This window comes from Pocillopora verrucosa, chromosome 11 (genome assembly GCF_036669915.1).
Source record: "Pocillopora verrucosa isolate sample1 chromosome 11, ASM3666991v2, whole genome shotgun sequence".
NCBI lineage: Eukaryota > Metazoa > Cnidaria > Anthozoa > Scleractinia > Pocilloporidae > Pocillopora > Pocillopora verrucosa.
Genome location: NC_089322.1, coordinates 10,186,131 through 10,207,097, shown reverse-complemented (window position 1 = coordinate 10,207,097; position 20,967 = coordinate 10,186,131). Strand labels below are relative to the sequence as shown.

The following is a 20,967-nucleotide window of genomic DNA, read 5'->3' as shown; positions in this document are numbered from 1 at the left end:
ATAAGATGGAAGGTGGTATATGCGATTGAAGTTTTAGATTGTCCAGCAGAACTTCTATCTGCAGTTCGGGTTTCGTTATGTATTGACTAAAATATGCGCATATCGGTATCAACAGACACTTGCTTGCTCCCATGGGTGGTTCATGTTTTGCACTTTAGTACCCGTCTGTTAATCAAAAAGAGCCAATAGATACCTAGGTAATTTAGTATTATCAACTGAGTTGATAACGTGAATTGGCCACCGTAAAGAGTTCAAAAGCTGACGTTTTGAGCGTTAGTCTTTCGTCAGAGCGATCAATCGTTAATCGTTTTGGACTCAGTTGATAACATTTAATTACCCTATTATACTTTCCCACCGACGCAGCACCTCTAGTGAGGAAACCGAGTTATGTATTCGACAATCGAGTTTTGTAAACTTTCTGTTCTTAGTTTGTTTTTTCTATTGATAACCTCTTTGACTTCGCCAGTTTTCAAGTTCAGAAAAATATGCTTAAATAATGTTGATGTAACAATTGTTTGATTAAGGTAGATCCTTTCAAACTTTTACGAGGATCATTCGCTTTGGCTTTGACGCGAGGGAATTGTGGTCAAAATTAATGCGAAAGATGCAAAGAATGTTTATGACAGAAACAATAAACTGAAAAAGAAAAAAAATCTCACTTCTTGTAACTTTAATAAGTGCCGCACACTGTAGAGTTGATGCCGCCTTTTACAGTTACAAAGCACTGTTAATTTTGCTCTCACCTTTTTCCCTTCTTCTTCTTATTAAAGCTTTCTGTGCCTTACGAAAGTTCAAGAGTTTGCAAAAAAACTGAGGGAATACGTATCACAACGAAAACATGTGCGTAATTGTCCACCACACCAACAAAAAGCTGTAATCCCATGGGTGAACTCTAGATGAGGGCTTCACTTGTATGTGTAATTCCTTTTGCGGTGGAGAAAAAAAATCCCAAATCATTTTATTAAGAGCCAAATTTCAAGTTACTGGAAAAAAAAATTTAACAACAAGACATGGATCTCCTTCAAGTTAGTAATCTTGCTAACGGTCCGACTATCGAACTGATCCAGTGGCTACAACTTGAATATCTGATCGCAAACCCGCTGAGATGCTTACCGTGCAACCAGCCCATGGAACTGAATGAACGCAATTACGACCATGTTGATGGCTACATTTGGTACGCACCTCTTGTGTTTGTTTTAACTTGTGAAGTGGACCAGTCTACACAATTAATCTAAAGACCGTTAGGTTGTAAATTTCAAACATTTTCCAAATTCAATCGTACGCGGCTCTACCCACACAGTAGCGTTGAGTCCGCCTATCTCTACTTCTGAGGCATCGTAAAATGGAGAAATATAAAGTCATAAAGCAAGTGTACAATGAAAAATTCCAGGTCGTTACTATGAGAAACAGCAGATTGTTGCATTCGTCAGAATTAACGGCTTAAGTAGTTGTGACAACACTCTCTCGTGCTTACACACCTTTCTTGCTTCTATTCCTTTCTTTAGGCGTTGTGCAACTTGTAGACGGAAAAGATCTCTACGCACTGGAAGCTTTTTTAGAGAGTTTCCCAGAATTCCTCTTGGAAAACTCGTCGTCCTTATGTACCTTTGGAGCCATCGTGAACTGCGCTCTACGGTTGCGAGGATGCTGTCTTTGACCAGAAACACCGTTGGAAATGTATACGCCGTCATGAGGCATTATTGCGGCAGAGACCTCGAAGATCAACCAGTTACTCCGTTTGGAGGACGCGTTTTCGTTGTTAAGAGCGACGAAAGCCAGTTCAGACACAAGTCCAAGGTGCGTGTTTTGTTTTCGATGAATACAGAAATACACCCCCAGTAGAAACTTTAAACAATGTTGATGAAGCCCGATAACCTTGTTAGGGGCTAGGTTGTCCAGGAAACTATACCTATGACAAATTAAGTAACTAAAAGGTGGGGTAAGGTAAGGTAACGCCTTTATCTGAAAAGGGTAAACACGTGACAGTTATAATAAAACCGATAAACTTGTGGCCCTCTATAAAATACAAAATCAAAATTAATATTAAAATAATTCTTCATCGTCATTATAGAAAGATAAAAATTATTACTAGACAAAATTTGTGAAGCAAGCAAAAATGGTGTTTAAAAACTATCTAGACTCTTATTTAGCCAATTAGAAATCTTAACTATTTAAAATCTATTAAGTATCTAAAACAAGTTATTTTGAAAAAATAACAAGTTATACGTGCCTCGATACAAAATAGAATCCAGTTAATAAGTATGAGTAATTATAAGGGACGGACCATTATTTTTCTGGAGGGGGTGTATGAGAAATGTTCTTCCGCAAACACTTTTTTTTAAACATATACGTCTCCGCAAACATATTTTTTAAACATATACGTCTCTGCAAATATTTTTTTAAAAATATACGTCTCCGCTCCGCAAACATTTTTTTTCCAACATCATCTTCGTGCAAACAATTTTTTTCCATTTTTTAACTGCCACAGTAGAATCTCATTTCTTCAAGAAATATTTAGCTATTTTCAGATTTGTTATTTGCTTAAAACAGAGTGACCACTTTTTAGTGCCCAAAGTGTGTCAATTTTTATTCTAATGCCTCAATTTGTTATTTTGTTTTTCATTTCAGTTTTAGTAGAAATAATTTTTAATGTCTTACCTTACTTCTCTCCAAACATTTTTTTTAACCCTATCACGTTTACAAACAATTTATTTTCTCTTTTCAGACCCTGAAAACAATTTTTTTTAACATTTCTCATGATCATACCTGCCCTTCAGAAAAAAAATGGTCCGTATGCTGGTATAGAATAACCGTTCAAAATTACAACGCTGCGTTTTTGAATTAGAAAGAAATGAATAAAAAGATTCTTCACATTCTACACATTTTACCTTTCGTAAAATGATCTTTGAGAAGGAGAAAAGCAACGGCGGAAAAAAGACAGCTCAAAAGTTTTACCTTTTCATCTTAATCATTTGACATGAAAAAAAAAAGCCTGGAAACAAATGCTGTTCCAGAAAGTTTTACCAACGGTTTTTGTACGATAGTTTATAAAAGAAATATAACCCTTTCCGGCTTGCTGGTATGTCGCCTGATAAAGTTCCTGTCTGAGGTATTGTCCTCAAAATTGTCACATTCGCCCTCGAAGCTTCGCTTTTCGGTCAAATTTTTCATTTTTCGAACACTCTTTCAGCCAAGGACATTGTCAGTCCACATACCCGCGGCCTGATGGGATTTATTCACTAAATATGTAAATATACATATGTTTGTATCTGACTCTTTTTACAGTATCAAAGAGGGCGTCGTGCAGGTAACGGACCTTGTTGGGTATTTGGCGTTATATCCACCGAGCACATACCCTGCAGGGGATATTTTCAAGTAGTGCAACGAAGAGATCGGGCAACTCTGTGCCAAATCCTACAGAGAGTACTCCTACCTGGCTCCGAGGTCCACACTGACGATTGGGCCGCCTACAGAAACTTGCATCGCCACGTTCCCAACGTGACGGTGCATAGAAGCGTGGTCCACCAAGACAACTTCGTTGATCCCCTGACTGGAGTCCACACTCAGGAGGCAGAGTCAGCTTGGGCACGGCTAAAATACCACATAAAGAGAGAAAAGGGAGTTAGAAGAGAGGACATCCCCGCTTTCCTCCATGAGCAGATGTGGCGAGATTGGAGAGGAGGAGCAGACGTGTTCCGCAGTCTTAGAGTTTTAATATCTAAATATCACCCACTGTAACAAAACGTGCATTTGCGTGTGCCAATGATGGTAAACATTGCGCTAATTTTGTCTTTTTCTCGTTCAAAGTTCTATTTTGTAACCCGTCAGATACTAAATTAGTTTGTAAACTTGCGGAGACGATAATTTTCCTCTCTAACATCATTAAACATAAATCGCTTCTCCAAATTCGGGTGTGACGATTTATTGTACCAACCAATTACCTCATATCTGTCTACGTTTCAGAGAGCGAGTTTCAGCAATGAATCTCTATATGTCAATAATGTAATGTTTCTTGAAACTTTGACGAAAAAACATTACACGACGGACCAAGTACAAATGACTGGTAGAATGTGTGGGTCAGCGAAGTCGCTTTGAGTTTCTTGCATATAGATTTAACAAAAGGGAGACTTCTCAGAAACTTGCAAGGAAAAAAATTATGACAGCCTGTTGTGAAGTATGCGAGCTTTTTGGACTTCAATTTCAAGGAAACATATTTGAAAGTGCGACGGCTCTCTTCCATCAAAAAGTGACTTTTTTGAAAATTGCGAAACAATTTTGAGCTACTCATATTGAAAAAAAAAATTTTTTGAGGACCGAAGATTCAATTTCGCGAAATCTTTTGTTGCCTTAAATGCTCCCTGGCATGCTCCTAGTCCTCCAATAGAACGCCTCTCAAGCGAGCGCTCCTTTCGACGTGGACGAGTTTAATAGACTCATAAACTCTTTCGTGAAAAGCTTATTGTCTTAGGGTATAGAGGCGAAACGTTTGAAAAGAAAGCTTATTTTAAAGTTACATTCACAATGAAACAACAACAACATACTCAAGCACGTCGCCTGAACAGCATTATTTCCGTTGAGTCGACCTCAGCGATATTTCAAAGGAATTTTTACGTGAAATTCGGCAGGTACCGCGACCTTTCCCATACATGGTTGTTTCAGGAGGTTGTTCCTTGACCGTAAATCAACTTAACGTATGTGTTTAATTTTTTCATGTTACATTTCTATTCTATTTTTTTAATTTTACATTACTTGTCCGTTGGGTCGATGGCCAAGGTCTCTGACCAGTGTGGCCACTCCCTATGAGGTCACTGCGCCGCAACAACTCAACACGGACTTGTTTAAAGTCCTGCCTGCATTTTTCTTTTCTCTTTCGTTTTTTTGTTTTTGTTTGTTTGTTTGTTTTGTGATACGCGAAGAAATAATTGTAACCTAATGCATGTATTAGATCTTTCCCTATCTCTCTTCTTTGTATCATTGGCATGACTAACGATGTCGCTCGTGGTTGAAATCACCATCCAATCACAGCGTTCAAAATAAAAAGGCGCGAAACGCCCTGTTCACGAATTTGCAGGCGGCAAGTAGGACCAATAAGCTGAGAGCGATCAGCGGCGATCTTGTAGAAGAACGAAATGTGAACATAAAATCTGTCACTTAAAATGTTGAAAAAAAAAAGTCAGCGTTAGCAATCGTTTCTCACATCTATATTTTTGCTCCATATTGAAACAAATTATTCCCTTCCTTTCCTATGGCTTCCCCTTCGACAAAGTTGCGCGTGAGTAAAAGTGGTGACCTTAAATTAAACGTGCACAAGCAAAGGTAATCACGGAATATCACGAAAAAGAAATTGTCGTGATCTTTAACAAAATTCTCACAGTTAGCAATAATAGGGAAAAAAACAGGCTAACAGGCGTCCGGATCTAGCGAAATGTTGTGAGGACATTCACCAAGGTTTGGCCGACTTTCACACATTGGGTGTTAGTACTCGTGTGGTCTTTAAGTCGCGATCGCTTTCTTTTTTTCTAACAAAAATGCCTTCATTCGTACTAAAATGCCCTATTCATTAAACCATTTCCGGTGTTTTGATTAGGCATCCATGGAAAGGAGACCTGTTGCATTGTCATTCAGCGTAGGCAGAACCTCAGAACAGATTATTAAGTGTGCGCTCCGTAAGTCAAGGTTCAATCAGAAAATCAAGCATGTCGTCTTCACAAGACTATTTTGATTTTATCGACCTTACCGGTTTCCCACAGGAATTTTTATGTGAGATTTGGTATGTATCGCGAACTTTTCAAGTCATGGTTGTCTCATGGTTATTCCTAATTTATTTTTATTCATGTTGCAGTACTTGTCCAATGGTCGATGCTAAAATATGTCACCCGTGTGGTCATTCTGTTTGCGGTCACTGCGCCGAACGAATGGTGGAAAATGGGGCACGTAACTGCCATATGTGCAGGCAGCCAAGAATAAGTTTCTGTAGAAACTTGTTTGCGGCTAAAATGATGCAAGGCATGACAGCCAAGTGCCTGAGTTGTGAGAGGGATGTGCCCCTCGAGGATATCAGGCAGCATGTTATCCACGACTGCCAAGAAATCGAGCAGCACTGTGGCTTGTGCTCAGCCAAGTTTAAGCGGGGAGATGCGTTACAGCACAAGTCAGTCTGCCCAGAAGAAGAGATATGGTGTGCCTGTGGGCAACAACTCCTCCGTAAAGAGAGACCTCTACACTTGAAAGCGGATTGTGATTATGTCGACGTGTCCTGCCCTCTGGGGTGTACTTCCACCATGAAAAGGTCAGATAGTAATGCTCAATGTAATAAATGTTCAAAACGGGTCAAAGTTTTTTCGTAAAGCTTTACTAGTTGAACAAGGTAACAGATAAACTGGTCAAGCGATCAAACTTGAGCTTAAAAATTCTGAGCACTACAGGAGATACCAAGGCTCTAACGCTCTTCAGTGATGGTTCGGACAAATTATTTCGACAGATGGACAGGATTCATACTTTGCAAACTTTTGCGAGAATCTGTTGATCTTCTTGTAGAATACTGTTGTCGAGTCCATTTTCAAGTGTGACCCTAGTTTTGCAATCGGAACAAGATTGTAATTTTCATCTGAGCACGATAACTTTGGACTAACGCAATAGTTTTGAGACATTTGCACAAACTGATTTTGAGAAATTCGCACTTAAGTCTTGACGGATGACGCCTATAATATCATTGGCAATTTCATTTTTTATTATAGTTTTTTTGGCATGTTGAAAGTCTTCACGGCCAGGTGATTCTGGTACTTGGTCTCGTCATTTCCATTTCATTTACATAAATTTATCAGTAGTGAGCCTCGCTCGTGCAAAATGTTTCTCCTGAAAGTTCGCGCTTTGTCATTGTCATGGATGTTCTGCAGAACATACTTCAGAGCTTTTGCCAAGTGCGACGTATGCCTCACTGAATTTCATTTAAAACTCGACGCGCACGTTTCAGGCGTTCAATCCGTTGGGCTGAACGCAAAACAATTTAGGGTTTTAGAGGGGCTGAATGAGGAACACTTTTAAAACCTTTTTTCATTTAAAATCTTTTCGATCATGTAACAATTAGCTTTTTTCTTCCGGTAGTGGTTTTGGGTGTCAATTAAACGCCACGTCAACGAATTACACAAAACAACCATGATATCGGCATATTTATAACTTCGCCTCTATCGTGAATGTCAACTGTGGCTTACTTACTTGCTCCTGTGTTTCAAACTCGACAAAGCGACGAGTACAGCGGTAATTATTTTCATTCTAAAATTTGTAACTAACTAAACGTGATACGCTTGACAGGAAGATCGATCTGCCACATCTTCTCTACGTGCGTTTCTCATTGAATTTTGGTTGAAAGCAACCCTCAGTTATAAAATGTCTGCCAGATGTCCGTTTGCCGGTCTAGTTACAATAGCTTTTTTTAATTAAGTGTTTCTTTCTTTAGTTTTTAACGAGATTCTGTACGGTCGAAATTAATTAGTATGGGGTTGGCTGACTCTAACTGAAATTCTCTCCTTTCAAACGCAGATATTTGATTCCAGCCCACATGGCTACATGTGGAAAAGCAATGAACGCGTGCCAGGTAGCTGGCTGTCACACTTATCTTCGCAGGGAAGAAATTGCGGCACATGACAGCTGCTCCACTTCCCGCCATCTCGTTCTAATGGAGCAGGAAAGGTCAAGAACTTTGTGGGAAGTAGTCATGGTAAGTTTAGATGCTTTTTATTAATTCTAACCCAAACCGTCAAACCCGGACTCAACAATGGAGTTTTATTAAGCACAATTACGACGCTTTGATTTGTTTTCCGGATGTAACCTTATTGAATTTATTTCCTTCGCAGAATCGTCTCCTTGTCGTACCAATTAGAGGGGAAGAAAAAGCAATATTCACCTGGAGGATTCCGGACATGCACGGCTCATTGGGGTCACCAATTTTCTCAAAGTTTAATAGAAAATGGAAATTGCTATTGGACAAGGACAGGAAGAATCTTCAGGTCCACTTCGTCCAAGGGGTGGATCCCATTTCACTGCTAGCAAGGTAACTGTTTTGAATTAGAATTTTACAATTGGGGAAATATGTGGATTTGGATGAAGATCGAAAGTGAAAACATGAAATAAATTTTTCCTTCCAAAATTTACAGAGTGCTAAGTGAAACGGAATAATCTCCTGTGTAAACCGTGTAACCATCCTCGAATAGGCACTACAATGAAATGTATTCCTAACTTGTCAGATGGCTGAAAAATAATTATTTTACTCAGTACAAGATAAAGTGAAACTTGAAAATTAGGTTAAAGCGCCTAAGAACCGAGTCATGGAATGTCTTGAAAACCGTGTGATAAAATCTCTAACAACCAAGGTTTCTAATGTTTCGGTGAACCGGGATATCCAATTGCTTACAAACAAAGCTTTGAACTACGAAAAACCGAAAAAAAAGAAAAAAACCCGAACTAAAAGAGATCATAAAAAGCTGACCCATGGCTCATAAAACCTTTTAGGAGAAACTTGGTTATGTTGTGTCTTGGAAACTAGTTAATCGCAATACCCTAAAAAAATCCTAGGTCACTGGATGCCTCATAACGCATAGCGGTACAGTTGTTCAACGTTCCAAAAAGTAATGAATTAAAGTAAATATTGCTTTCTTTCTTCAACAGCTTCGCTGTCGTTACTGCTGAACAGAAAATCGAGGCTTATATGGAGATTGCTCCCTGGAGGATTCATCTTAAAGAGGGCGACCACTTTGTTGTTTCCTTGACCGGACGAAAATCGGTGGAGGCAATCACCATAAAAATGGAAATAGTGAAGCCACATGTCGGTAATAGGCGTTAATTAAGGCAGTTGCGGGAACCGGCATTATTCTACTTTTTGCTATTCGCTTGATTATACTTGTAAATAAAAAAAAACCAATAATGTTGCTGTTTATTCACGGGGCCAAATCTTTTGTACATTTATGTTTTGTTCTAGTAATTCATCAATAAATTTTGATGAACATGTTACTTTTGCCTTTGAGTGATTAATCAGTTTGAGTTATTTTAGCCTGTTTCAGGCTCTAACTCACTGGGCGGGCGAGCGATGAACTACTGTTGCGGGTGCATGAACCCGCAATTTCGTTCTTTTGCTCATTTCCATTAACCGAGAGCCTTGCAGAGGTTAGAGTTATTTAGCTCCCTCTCGCTTTGACTAAAGAGCTTTTTGTGTTTTATCGCCACCCATGAACTGTTGCAATCTTAATTCCAACGACAATCTTTCAGCTGTTCTGTCCCTGCAACTTACATCCAGAACCCTTTACATTTGGCATTTTAAGAGTAATTCAAACTCGTGCATCTGAAGGACTTTTTGTAGTCGTGCATTCAACCAGACGCTTCTCAAATCATGCATGTTACGAACAGTCTACGGTCGTGCACTTTAGAGCACTAAACTGTCGCATTTTACGAACGCTTAATGGTCCCATTTTTGAGAACACTTCACGGTCGCATTTTACAAAAACATAACGGGTGCACTTTTGGCAAATTTTAAGAAAACTTTACAGTCACATTTTACGAATTCTAATCAATCGCATTTCATAAACACTGAACGGGCGCATTTTACGAACACTCAACTAGCAAATTTTACGAACACTTAATGGGCACATTTTACGAACACGTAATAGTCGCAAATTAACAACATACGAAATTTTAACGGGCGCTTTTTATGAACAATCAACAGTTGCATTTTAATCGCTTTTTACTAACATTTAAAAATCACTTTTTACGAACATTTAAAGATCGCTTTTCACGAAAATTTAACAGACGCATTTAACAGATAAGACCCAGTTAACAGTCACATTTTACGAACATTTCACAGCTGCATTTTACGAACATTTAACGGTCGTATTTTTACGAACATTTAACACCAACATTTTACGAACATTTAGTCGCATTTTACGAACATTTAACGTATTTTTACGAACATTTAAGAGTCGCATTTTACGAACATTTAACGGTCGTATTTTACGAACATTTAGTCGCATTTTACAAACATTTAACGTATTTTTACGAACATTTAAGAGTCGCATTTTACGAACATTTAACGGTCGCATTTTATGAACATTTAAGAGTCGCATTTTACGAACATTTAAGAGTCGCATTTTACGAACATTTAAGAGTCGCATTTACGAACATTTCACAGCTGCATTTTACGAACATTTAACGGTCGTATTTTTACGAACATTTAAGAGTCGCATTTTACGAACTTTTAACCGTCGCATTTAGCAAATATATAACGGGCGTATTTTTACGAACATTTAACACCAACATTTTACGAACATTTAGTCGCATTTTACGAACATTTAACGTATTTTTACGAACATTTAAGAGTCGCATTTTACGAACATTTAACGGTCGTATTTTACGAACATTTAGTCGCATTTTACAAACATTTAAGAGTCGCATTTTACGAACATTTAAGAGTCGCATTTTACGAACATTTAACGGTCGCATTTTACGAACATTTAGTCGCATTTTACGAGCATTTAACGTATTTTTACGAACATTTAACAGTCGCATTTTACGAGCATTTAACAGTCGCATTTTACGAACATTAAACAGCCGCATTTTACGAACATTTAACAGTCGCATTTTACGAACTTTTAACGGGTGCTTTTTACAAACTTAAAGGTCGTACATTTTAAAAACATTTATTACATAAGGCTATTCATTTGACCTTAATTACATAAGGGTTGTTTACTAGTACTGTTTTATATAAGCTGTTTTGTCGTAAATTTAAATGGCTCTGTTACATAGCGCCTTCGGCCCAGATACTGATATTGATCCAACTGTCAACAGTTTCGTCCCTCGTGAAAAAGTGTTTTCGAGATCGATAGTAACAATTGATAAACACAAGAACTGAGAGATAATTATTATGAGGTTTGAAATGTAACGAGAGAGACTAAGAAAAGATCTTTCCTACAAGCTCAAGAGAAATATCAAGCAGCTTTCCTAAAAGATCTTCAATTGCTCACATGCCTCACTCCTTGCAAGTCAGAGATCCCATGAGTGACCAAGACTGAATTTCTACTTACAATATCAATACAATATCAACCAGAAAAGAATAAAGAAAAATATAAATTTGCAGATAATTAGCTGATCCAATACATAATTCTCTGAACTAACATCATAACAATTGTATGGTTGACAGTATGGAGAATTACAAATTTGATCTGGGAGTTAAAGGGTTAGGACGTAAGTGCCCTTTTTTCTACCTGTCCAAGATGATCAACTCCCATCTTCTTTGCAGCATAATTGTCGTAAATTTCATCCACAACCTGGATTTCCGCATAGTGATTCCCCGCTCCAAGAGTGCCAAGCTAATCAGTGGAGAAGATAAGCCATAACAGCTATCCTTCGTCAGCTTTAGGGTTTCTAATGCTGACAAAGGGTTAACGTTCGAAACGTCAGCTTTAGGAACTCTTAACGGTGGCTAATTTACACATCAATTCAGTTCATAAATCATCTTATCCTGCTATACCCCCTAACGATACAGCACCGCAAATTCCCTAAAAACTTACCATTTTACTTAACTCAAGACCTACTTAGAGCTTGAAGTAATCTGTACGTTTGAGAACAATTTTGGTCGAAAGGCGAAAGTGATCTGGACGCCACTGGCTACTAACACTGTACAGTCATGGATGGAAACTCGTGCCACTTTCTCGCAAGATCAGACCAGAGCGTGGAATTGCGCCTAATACAGGCGCCAATGCGACTAAATTTTTTATATGGTTGTCCACTTCTCACTTGTATGAGTACTTCTCATGATTATCAACAATAAGAACTTCTTTAAAATCAGATTTAGATGGGAAACTTCTTTTAAAGTAATCATACAATGAAAAAATACATTTCAAGAACAACAAGTTGTCAAAATTTTGTGATCAGTGCCACAAGGACTTGAACAATTTTTAAATAATATGCATGTTTTATGGCCAATTGAAAGCCATGCAAAGAAATGGCTTGTGTTTGTCATCACCATCTTGCATAACAAGTAAATATAAAATGACCAATTCAGAACAAACTCAAAGAATAGCATATAAGGTATTTCATTGCTACTTTGGTCTTGCTACACTAGCTTGTAATTTTGATCAATCATTAATAAATCTGTTCACCAATTCATTTATGAAGTAGAATTTTTTTTAACTTTACCAGGAGAAACAACTGCTTCCGGAAGAGACATGTCAAAGGCTGCCATATTCCCTACAAAAAGAGAAAAAAAAGAAATAAAAGAAATAGAGTCCTGCTCACAGGTGAGTTTCCAAATTACTTCTTTTTTGTGAGAGACAAGCAGTCCCCTTCACTTTTGGCACCTTGTCTCATAAGAGTCACATAAATGTTATGACTTAGAATTCTGTTAATAAAAAGAAAGATTACTCCATCTCAAGGAATTGTAATCATAATTTTTAAATCAGTTTTTAACTACTTTGTCAGAGAATTGCAAAATCCCTTCCAATCAAGGGTAATTACCGTAGCAAATAAGAACAAAGATGAGACTATGAACTATGAACATGCAACCAACTTTAAGAATGAGAGAGCAAGAATGACTTAATTTTGATTGCTTTCAGTATTGCCTCTGAATGTTCGAAGCATACTGTTACTTTTCTAGAACAACCACTGAGCAATTAGCCTATATTAAAAAATGAAATCCAATTTAAACCTGAGTTTTATTTTACAATCAATTGGACATTACATTTTATTTATTACAGATGTGTGAGTTGTAACTTACCAATAGCAAACCCATAGCCAGAATGAACATCTGGTAGTCCAACTGATCTCTGAGGGCCAAGTAAAAAATTTGAGTAAACATTTCAGAATAGAAATGGAGATGCATAGCCTTTTTTTATTACTGTTGTTTGGTGGTATTGCTTTGGCATGTTGTCAAAATTACAGATTTTTCCATTAAAAAAAAAAGATGATAAAAAAAGCTCTGCCTGGGGGTATATTGTCATTCATATAGTCCTATTGACGAGATGACAAGTTCTTTCAGAGATGATAAATCCATCTAAAGATGAATGATATTGTTTCTGAAAGTACTTTTTTCAGGACTTCTTTCGCCTGGAAAAAATATGTGCATTTTCCCTGAGAAGGATATTAGGATACTAGTATTCGACTCATATAATTTCAGAATTTTCTAAAAGTATTGAGAAGGAAATAAAATTTTACCACACAGAAAGTTCAAAAAACCAAAATTCTGAAATAATGGGATAACTGGATGTGACTGGATTACTGGATGCTCTATTTGGCACCACTTTGAGTGAAATCTTTATGTGAAAATACTATGGAAACACAAACTGTATAACAAGAAACTCTTCAGTCATCTCCACTTTATACTTTCTCTGCTTCCCAAGAGTACAGGGTCAGTTTGTTAAAAGCTGAGTTTAGACAACTAACAGTCAGTGTGAAATCTGATTTCATATCTGAAAGTTTTCAAATAAAATTCAGTATGTACAATTATTTTAGTCTGCAATTTGACGATGGATGCTCTAAAGAAATTATAGCAAATTATTCTAAAAAGGCTTTTAAACAAAGGATTGAACACACCCTGATTAAAATTAATTTTAACCCACTGGGTCCAGGGTTGAACAAGTTTCAATTACACTAAGTTATAATTTCAACAAGAAAAAGTTATGATCATTCTTACACCAACAATTCCAGGCAAAGCTGCAACATTTGCAATCTGCTTTACACCAGGAAGGAAACCACCAATACCTGGAGAGCAATTTAATTTAACTGTATAAAAGGAATAAGACAAATGCAGCAAATACAACAGTATTATATTCCAAATGTTCAGAGTACTGTACCTTGAGTTCCAGCCCAGTTCTTCAGCTCATCAAACATTAGCTTTTCCAGCAACTCATTTATATAGAAGATACCTTCAACCTTTAAAGAAAAAGAAAAAGAAAATAATAGTGTGAACTTAGGAGTCGAATAGCTGCAATGCACAGCTCAAGTCTTGTATCTGAAAGAGCGTGTAAAAATTTGTCCATGGTACTAATTGACTAGAACATTCTTGCAACAATTTACAGAAAAACGCCACAGTCTGCAACTTGGGGAAATGGAGATGGATAATGGATACAATTTGGTCAACCCTGTATTAAGTCGTCACCCACGGGAATAAGGCGTTCAATACAGTGCAATTGCTTAAATACGGTGCCACCTAAGACAGGTTTGACTGTAGTTCGTGAATTGACTGATTGAAACAAAAAAAAAAAGAGGAAACAGTCCTGACATAAGAGACGTGGAGGGGGGCAGGGGCTAGGATTTGATCATAACGTGGGCTGAAAAGGTGTGTAAGGGGGGGGGGGTTGAACAAAATCTAGTTGAGCAGGTAATTTAGTGTTAACAACTGGGTTGAAAACGTAAATTAGCCACCGTAAAGGGTAAAAAAGCTGACGTTTCGAGCGTTAGCCCTTTGTCAGAGCGATTCTGACGAAGGGCTAACGCTCGACACGTCAGCTTTTTTACCCTTTACGGTGGCTAATTTACGCTTTCAACCCAGTTGTTAACACTAAATTACCTGCTATACTCTCCCACCGACGCAGCACCACAGTTTCTTTAGAAACTTACCCCTTTATTCATTTGTCATTTATTTGCTGCGACCACTAACTCTTGCCTTAGAATTTTTCTATCTACAGATCTCACAGCTACGGACCATGCCAAGCTTGAAGAAACTTACCAAGGAGCTACGCCAGGAAATCGTAAGTTATCTTTTTCCTTTCCCCCCTATTAGTAAAGATCTAGCATTCCGTTTAGCCGTTCTCATTTTCGCCAAAACTAGGTTTTGTAGTCACATCCATTTCATCGGCCGTTGCCTTCATTCCAAAGTTATTCCTAAGGGTTTTCGCTCCAATTTTCACACATCTTCTTTTTCTCATTCGAATCAATATCGTCACCAAATTCAGTGCGCCCAAAATTCTTTTTCACGTAATATTATGAGAATCACAATCAGAGCTATGTGCCAAAAACGTAACAAACTCACCGAACAAATTCTACATTGCCGCTCTGAACTTTCCAAAATCTGTCCAGCTGTTTTAGTACAATCCATTCGTGCCAAAATTCAGGATGCCAATTCTAAACTTTTTAAACATTTGCACCAAATTAATGCCCAAAAACTCGACCAACTTATTGGCCCTCAAGTTACTAACGACTCATCGCCTGAAAACCTCAAAACTGTAGTTACCATTCCAGAAAATTTACTACTTTCCGATTCAGAAAAATCAGTTCTCAGCAAAGGCTTAAATTTTGTTCCCATATCACAAAAAACCGATGAATTTTCAGTTAAGCAAGACGTTGAAAAATTCCTTCGCCGCGTTCAGTTGAAAGCCTTTTTTCATGACAAAGAGGATGATTCTAACACCTCGAACAAAGATACTTTCGAAACACTCCAGATTCGAAAGTCTAAATGGACTCCCCCAGAGGGCCAGTTCTCATCTTTAGATTTTTTCCTCAAAAAGTGTCGCCACGATATCAACAAACTTAAATTCAATCGTAACACCAAATTTTCCAATCTTTCTTCGAAAGAGTGGTCGGCACTAAGAAGTCTAAAAAAACGCAAAGACATTGTCACTAAGGCGGCCGACAAAGGCGGTGCAGTTGTTGTTTGGCGGGCCGACCTCTATCAAAAAGAAGCTTTGCGGCAACTTTCTGACACCTCCTTTTATGCTAAAGTCGACAAAGATCTCACTTTAATTAACCAAAACATTGTCAAAAATACCATTAACGATCTTATAGCTAAACAAGAATTGCCGGCCACTGCTAAAAATCTTATCATTACCACTCCTAGAACTTCTTGTATTTACTTTTTACCTAAAATCCACAAACCTAACAACCCAGGTCGACCCATCGTTTCTGCCTGCAGTTGTCCCACTGAACTTATTTCCAGCTATTTAGACAAAATTATGGCACCTATCGTCAAAACTCTACCGTCTTACATTAAGGACAGCCAACACGCACTTGAAATTTTTCGTGACTTTAGTTTCCTCGACCAAAACAAACTTATTTTCACCATGGATATAACATATCTTTACACTGTCATTCCCAATGACGAAGGCCTCCGGGCCCTCAAACATTTTTTCGATCAACGCACTGTTAAGGAACCTAGCTCTGAAACACTACTCCGTCTGGCCGAACTAGTACTCACACTCAATTGCTTTTCATTCGGTGGTAACTACTACAAACAAACTAATGGCGTGGCCATGGGTACTAAAATGGGACCCAGCTACCCCAATCTTTTTGTAGGTTTTATCGAACATCAATTTTTTAGCCAATACCACGGCCCAAAACCTCAACTCTACGGCCGCTACATTGACAATTGCATCGGCGCTACCTCCTCTACCAAAGAGGAGCTCACTCAATTTATAACCGCCGTCAATTCCTTTCATCCGGCTCTTAAATATACCTGGGAAATTTCCGACACTTCTTTGGCTTTTCTAGACATCAAAATTTCAATTGAAGGCAACGGCTTATGTACTAGTGTTTACTACAAACCTACAGATTCACATAGTTACTTGTTGTATTCATCCTCACATCCATCACACGTCAAGAACTCCATACCTTTTTCACAGTTTCTCAGACTTCGTCGTTTATGTAGTGACGACTCTGATTTTTCCGAAAAATCAGAGACAATGTGCCAGTTTTTCGATAAACGCGGCTATCCTGTTTCTGTCGTTCAAGCGGGCTACCACCGTGCCCAACAAATCGATCGTCAGGCAGCACTACAAACCGCCGAGAAGGAGAACACTGACCGCATTCCATTTACTCTTACATTTCACCCTCACAACCACGCAGTTAAATCTATCATTCTTAAAAATTTTAAATTACTCCAAAACGATTCAGAGACTGGCACTATCTTTTCGCAACCCCCACTTATTTCATTCAAACGTGACAAAAACATAGGCAACTTTTTAGTCAGGAGTTCATTTCAAAGCTATGACCAATCTGGAACTTTTAAATGCGCTCGCTCACGATGCAAAACTTGTCCTTTCATTCATAACGTAGAGAAAATATCGGGACCCAAAAGATCCATTAAGATCATTGATCACTTTACGTGTACCTCCGCCAATGTTATTTACTGCATAACTTGCACTTATTGCAATAAGTTATACATCGGCGAGACAGGAAGACGACTGGGTGACCGATTCCGAGAACACCTTCGCGATGTGGAAAGAAAGGACAAGGACGCATCCAAGCCAGTCGCTAGACACTTTAATCTTCCTTATCATTCTAAACAGCATATGGCAGTTTGCGGCCTTTCCTTACATCTAGGCAGTTCGGAAAGCCGTAAAACACTAGAACAAAAATTTATATTCCAAATCGGCACCCTTAATCCCCACGGAATCAACGAGCGCTTTTCATTCACCTAATTTATTCCTGTTTTCTCGTCACCATATTCCCACCAATGGCGTAGCTCCACTTTCTACATATAAATCCACACACAACCCACAATTCCTCTAATCGCTCTGACGAAGGGCTAACGCTCGAAACGTCAGCTTTTTTACCCTTTACGGTGGCTAATTTACGTTTTCAACCCAGTTGTTAACACTAAATTACCTGCTATACTCTCCCACCGACGCAGCACCACAGTTTCTTCAGAAACTTACCCCTTTAAAAATCTAGTTGAACCAATTTTCGTCGTGACAAAACCTATTTCAAAGAAGGAAATTACTTTGACGGATATGGCAGGTGTAAGGGGATTTATTTTAGATGAACATGGCCTAATATGAACATTCTCACGTATTACATCGTAGGACGTGTATTTTGATGCGCACGCTACTCAGCTGGAGTTGGGCCTCCGATCCGATGTTTGGCTCGCGTTCACTTACCTTCATGTTTGGGACAAAGCCTTTCTTAATAAGGAACGAGTTTTTGTTCAAGCGCTCAATGAAAGAGCACTCCTCTTTGAATGTACGGTGTTCTTTCGCCATGTTAGTCCTTTCATTCACGTTTCACAACGGTTTCAGCTGATTCAGCGAAGAGAGAAAAAATCTGTCGCGGTAAATCAGCGCATGACTCCTGTTTGAATCAGGCGCAGTACAATTTCATATCCAATATTCATATCATATCTCTGGCAAGTAATCCATAATGGCGGACGACGTGAGAGTGTTTTTATTAACTCTCTAGGGATAAACCAGAATTGTTGCTGTTATTCAAAAGAGCGTTTACATTCAGTTTCTCAGTTAAAGCTCTTTGCTCATTGCTCTATAATGGCAGAGAAGAATTCGAAAGGGAAGAAGCGGAAATGGGAACCAGTAGTATTGGACGATCCTTCGTTCTTTGCGGGCGAAATGGATGGATTTGTGTCCTTTGAAGTCATGAAAGATTATGATCTAAAAGAACTAACAGGAATTGGTACAAGTGGACCAGCTCGGAAGAAGAAAATAAAAGAGCGGCCGCCGCAGAAGGTGAATTACTTAAAGTGCTTTAAAACCTACCGCGTTGTTAAATTCAGAAAATAAGATTCAAGCACGTGGTGAAATTACTTTGTATTTGACTTAAGTTTGAGTATGTAAATGTAACTGAGAAATTGGAAAAAATATATTTGTATGTCAATTTTTGTTTATTTATTTTTTTATCATTACTCACCTTTAATTATTAAATGTAATAAATGGGAGAATTTTCAGCAAATTTTATGGATGAAGTCTCCTGTGCATCATCCAATCTTAGAAAATACATGTATGTCATAAATGTATGTTTGTGCAGTCTATACTGACACAAAATCGAGGGTTCTCTATTACATTCAAATTGGGTTGAATCATTTATGTATCGACCCACCAGAAGTTATATTAAAGTTAACATGGCCACCAGGAGGACAATCAGACAGGCTTTGATGCTACTCTGGTTTAAGGATTTAATGAATGTAACCAAAGAAGTTATAATTCATAGACCCAACAATAAATAGGCGTCGGGTCATAAACCTACCCACACAGAGAAATAATTCGCTTTCGATTCTCACCACCCTATTTGCCATAAAAAGTCTGTAGCCAAAACTTTACTCAGGAGGGCTGACTGTCTACCATCTTCACTCAATTCGAAGGCTGAGGAGAGGAAATATGTTTCAAATGTCCAAAAGGCAAATGGCCATACAAAGACTCCTCTCTGTAACTACCAAAAACCAGTTACAACTAGTAGCACTCCTGATGAAAGGGAACCAGCGACTGGTTTTGCTGTTATTCCTTACATTCAGGGTGTTATGGAACCCATTAAGAGAATTTTGAATAGCCACAACATTAAAGTTGCTCAAAAACCTTCTCAGACTTTGGGGTATATTTTTGCTAAACCTAAGGATCCTGTCACAAAAGAACAACAAACTGATGCCATTTATTCTATTCCTTGCAATGACTGTGACAACGAATACACTGGACAGACCAAACATCAGCTTGGTACACGTTTGAAAGAACATCAAAAAGCAGCTTTCTTTTGCAAAAAAGAAAATTCAGCTTTATTGGAGCACACATGCCTAACTAACCATACAATTGGGTGGGATAATTCTAAAATTATCACCACTAATCGGTGTTACCATCAGCGCCTTTGTTTGGAAGCCTGGCATATTAACTCCACCCGCGCTCCTTTAATGATGATGGCGGCTTACTTCCTGACACCTATTTACACCTTGTCAGAAAAAAAGGTAGCTAATTAGGGATGGTATAACAGGACCTTTTGCTGCAGCGTTTAGATCACCCCTGATGAAGGCACTAGATAGGAGTGTCAAAATGTTGGGTCTATTAATTGTAACTTCTGCAGTTACATTCATTAAATCTTTAACCCAGAGTAGCATCAAACCATGTCCCACCAGAAGTTAATTGGCAGTTAAGTCATCTTGTGATACTGAAAATCTGAATGAACCATCCCATGTAAAGTGGAAATGTCCTACTAAAAGTCGAATTTCATGACACTTAATAAATAATCCTCAACCTGCTCCAAGGCAAGGTTGAAAATGTTGTTCAATCAACTCAATTCAACTCAAATGGAATTACTTGACTCCTGAGTTAGATTGGGTGTGTTTGACATCAGAAACAAAACAAACTAAAGATAACTGCTAGTCGTACCTTAAATGAAAAAAAAAAAAAACAAACAAGCAAAAAGAAACAACAGTAACACTCTCCACAAGAACTACATGAAAATACATCAAGTCATCAAAATCATTTTGAGAGCAATTTGTCCTTAGTTTTTCAAAGACAGCAGACTGCACTGGCCCAAGGGTTCATGCTCATGCATTTTTTCAGTCTTTACACATACATGTACAATTATTTGTATTTAAGGATACAGGCTTTTTTTTGGTTTTCTCTAAAATTTTGGCTCACAGAAAAAAAAATATGCAAAAAAGCTACACAGTATTCTCCTTTGATTTTATATCTTCAGGATAATCAGGAACAAACAGATACCACACCACTCACACAACTTGAAAAAAGCACAAAGAATGACCAACAGACAAAGGGAAAAAAGAAGAGGAAAAAGAAAAACAAGGCCCAAAGTAAAGCCCAGTCAGAAGAGCAAAACAGAGTAGAAATGGTCACTGACAATAGACTGATGGAAGATCCTCCAGGTAAGAATTACTTTCTGGAATTATGGATGGAAAATGCACAAAACAAAGTACAATATTTTACCCCTATGATTGTACGTGAAATGTTCTATAAACAAGAGAATCAGACACATTTTGTGTAGATAATATTGTGTTGGCAAAGATATAATTTTCTATAAATTATGTAATTTTACCAATAAGTTGGTTATTATTATGATTGTTATTATTTATTAATAAAGTATTCATTGATTTAGATTATGTAACCTTCATTGACATATTTCATATTCAGCCAGGTACAAATAACTCATTGCATATATTGTGGTTCAATTTTATCCTTGGTTCAAATTTTAATTTCCTTTGTTTCAAACTCGTTATCATACATTGCAATACCCAAAAAACAAAAACAAAACAAAATA

The 20,967-nt window shown here is 37.9% G+C and overlaps 4 protein-coding genes across 5 annotated transcripts in view; 3 read left to right on the top strand and 1 right to left on the bottom strand.

Moving 5' to 3' along the window:
• The first annotated feature begins 1,644 nt into the window (after nucleotides 1-1,644).
• LOC136284309 (uncharacterized) lies at nucleotides 1,645-3,738 on the top strand. The gene is made up of 2 exons (XM_066174444.1): nucleotides 1,645-1,797; nucleotides 3,286-3,738. Exons 1-2 carry the CDS (start codon nucleotides 1,645-1,647, stop codon nucleotides 3,736-3,738), a joined length of 606 nt encoding a protein of 201 aa, XP_066030541.1.
• A 1,958-nt stretch (nucleotides 3,739-5,696) lies between these two features.
• LOC136284147 (TNF receptor-associated factor 4-like) lies at nucleotides 5,697-8,839 on the top strand. The gene is made up of 5 exons (XM_066173975.1): nucleotides 5,697-5,770; nucleotides 5,843-6,289; nucleotides 7,540-7,717; nucleotides 7,854-8,050; nucleotides 8,665-8,839. Exons 1-5 carry the CDS (start codon nucleotides 5,697-5,699, stop codon nucleotides 8,837-8,839), a joined length of 1,071 nt encoding a protein of 356 aa, XP_066030072.1.
• Nucleotides 8,840-12,154: 3,315 nt separating this feature from the next.
• On the bottom strand, nucleotides 12,155-18,046 carry LOC136276920 (RNA-splicing ligase RtcB homolog). The gene is made up of 5 exons (XM_066173974.1): nucleotides 17,856-18,046; nucleotides 13,836-13,914; nucleotides 13,676-13,743; nucleotides 12,761-12,809; nucleotides 12,155-12,234 (listed from the first exon to the last, which is right to left on the bottom strand). Exons 1-5 carry the CDS (start codon nucleotides 17,955-17,957, stop codon nucleotides 12,155-12,157), a joined length of 378 nt encoding a protein of 125 aa, XP_066030071.1. The 5' UTR covers nucleotides 17,958-18,046.
• A 50-nt stretch (nucleotides 18,047-18,096) lies between these two features.
• Nucleotides 18,097-20,967, top strand: part of LOC131784988 (ATP-dependent RNA helicase DDX24) — a 49,717-nt gene continuing 46,846 nt past the window's right edge. The window contains exons 1-3 of one of the 2 annotated variants that reach the window (XM_066174409.1): nucleotides 18,100-18,434; nucleotides 19,397-19,482; nucleotides 20,391-20,575. In XM_066174409.1, coding sequence (XP_066030506.1) covers nucleotides 18,237-18,434; nucleotides 19,397-19,482; nucleotides 20,391-20,575 — 469 coding nt within the window. In that variant the 5' untranslated portion in view covers nucleotides 18,100-18,236. Of the gene's footprint in view, nucleotides 18,435-19,396; nucleotides 19,483-20,390; nucleotides 20,576-20,967 lie in introns of both variants that reach the window. The other variant, XM_066174408.1, reaches the window with a different exon arrangement.

Bases quoted from the DNA above. Each gene is read 5' to 3' on its own strand.
- LOC136276920 (XM_066173974.1), bottom strand. From the start codon at position 17,957: ATGGCGAAAGAACACCGTACATTCAAAGAGGAGTGCTCTTTCATTGAG. The intron at 13,744-13,835 runs GTACAGTACTCT...ATTGCTCTCCAG, and splicing joins GAACTGGGCTGGAACTCAAG to GTATTGGTGGTTTCCTTCCT. The intron at 12,810-13,675 runs GTAAGAATGATC...CTTGGCCCTCAG, and splicing joins CTTTGCCTGGAATTGTTGGT to AGATCAGTTGGACTACCAGA.
- LOC136284309 (XM_066174444.1), top strand. From the start codon at position 1,645: ATGCTGTCTTTGACCAGAAACACCGTTGGAAATGTATACGCCGTCATG. The intron at 1,798-3,285 runs GTGCGTGTTTTG...CTCTTTTTACAG, and splicing joins AGTTCAGACACAAGTCCAAG to TATCAAAGAGGGCGTCGTGC.
- LOC136284147 (XM_066173975.1), top strand. From the start codon at position 5,697: ATGTCGTCTTCACAAGACTATTTTGATTTTATCGACCTTACCGGTTTC. The intron at 5,771-5,842 runs GTATGTATCGCG...TTCATGTTGCAG, and splicing joins GAATTTTTATGTGAGATTTG to TACTTGTCCAATGGTCGATG. The intron at 8,051-8,664 runs GTAACTGTTTTG...TTTCTTCAACAG, and splicing joins CCCATTTCACTGCTAGCAAG to CTTCGCTGTCGTTACTGCTG.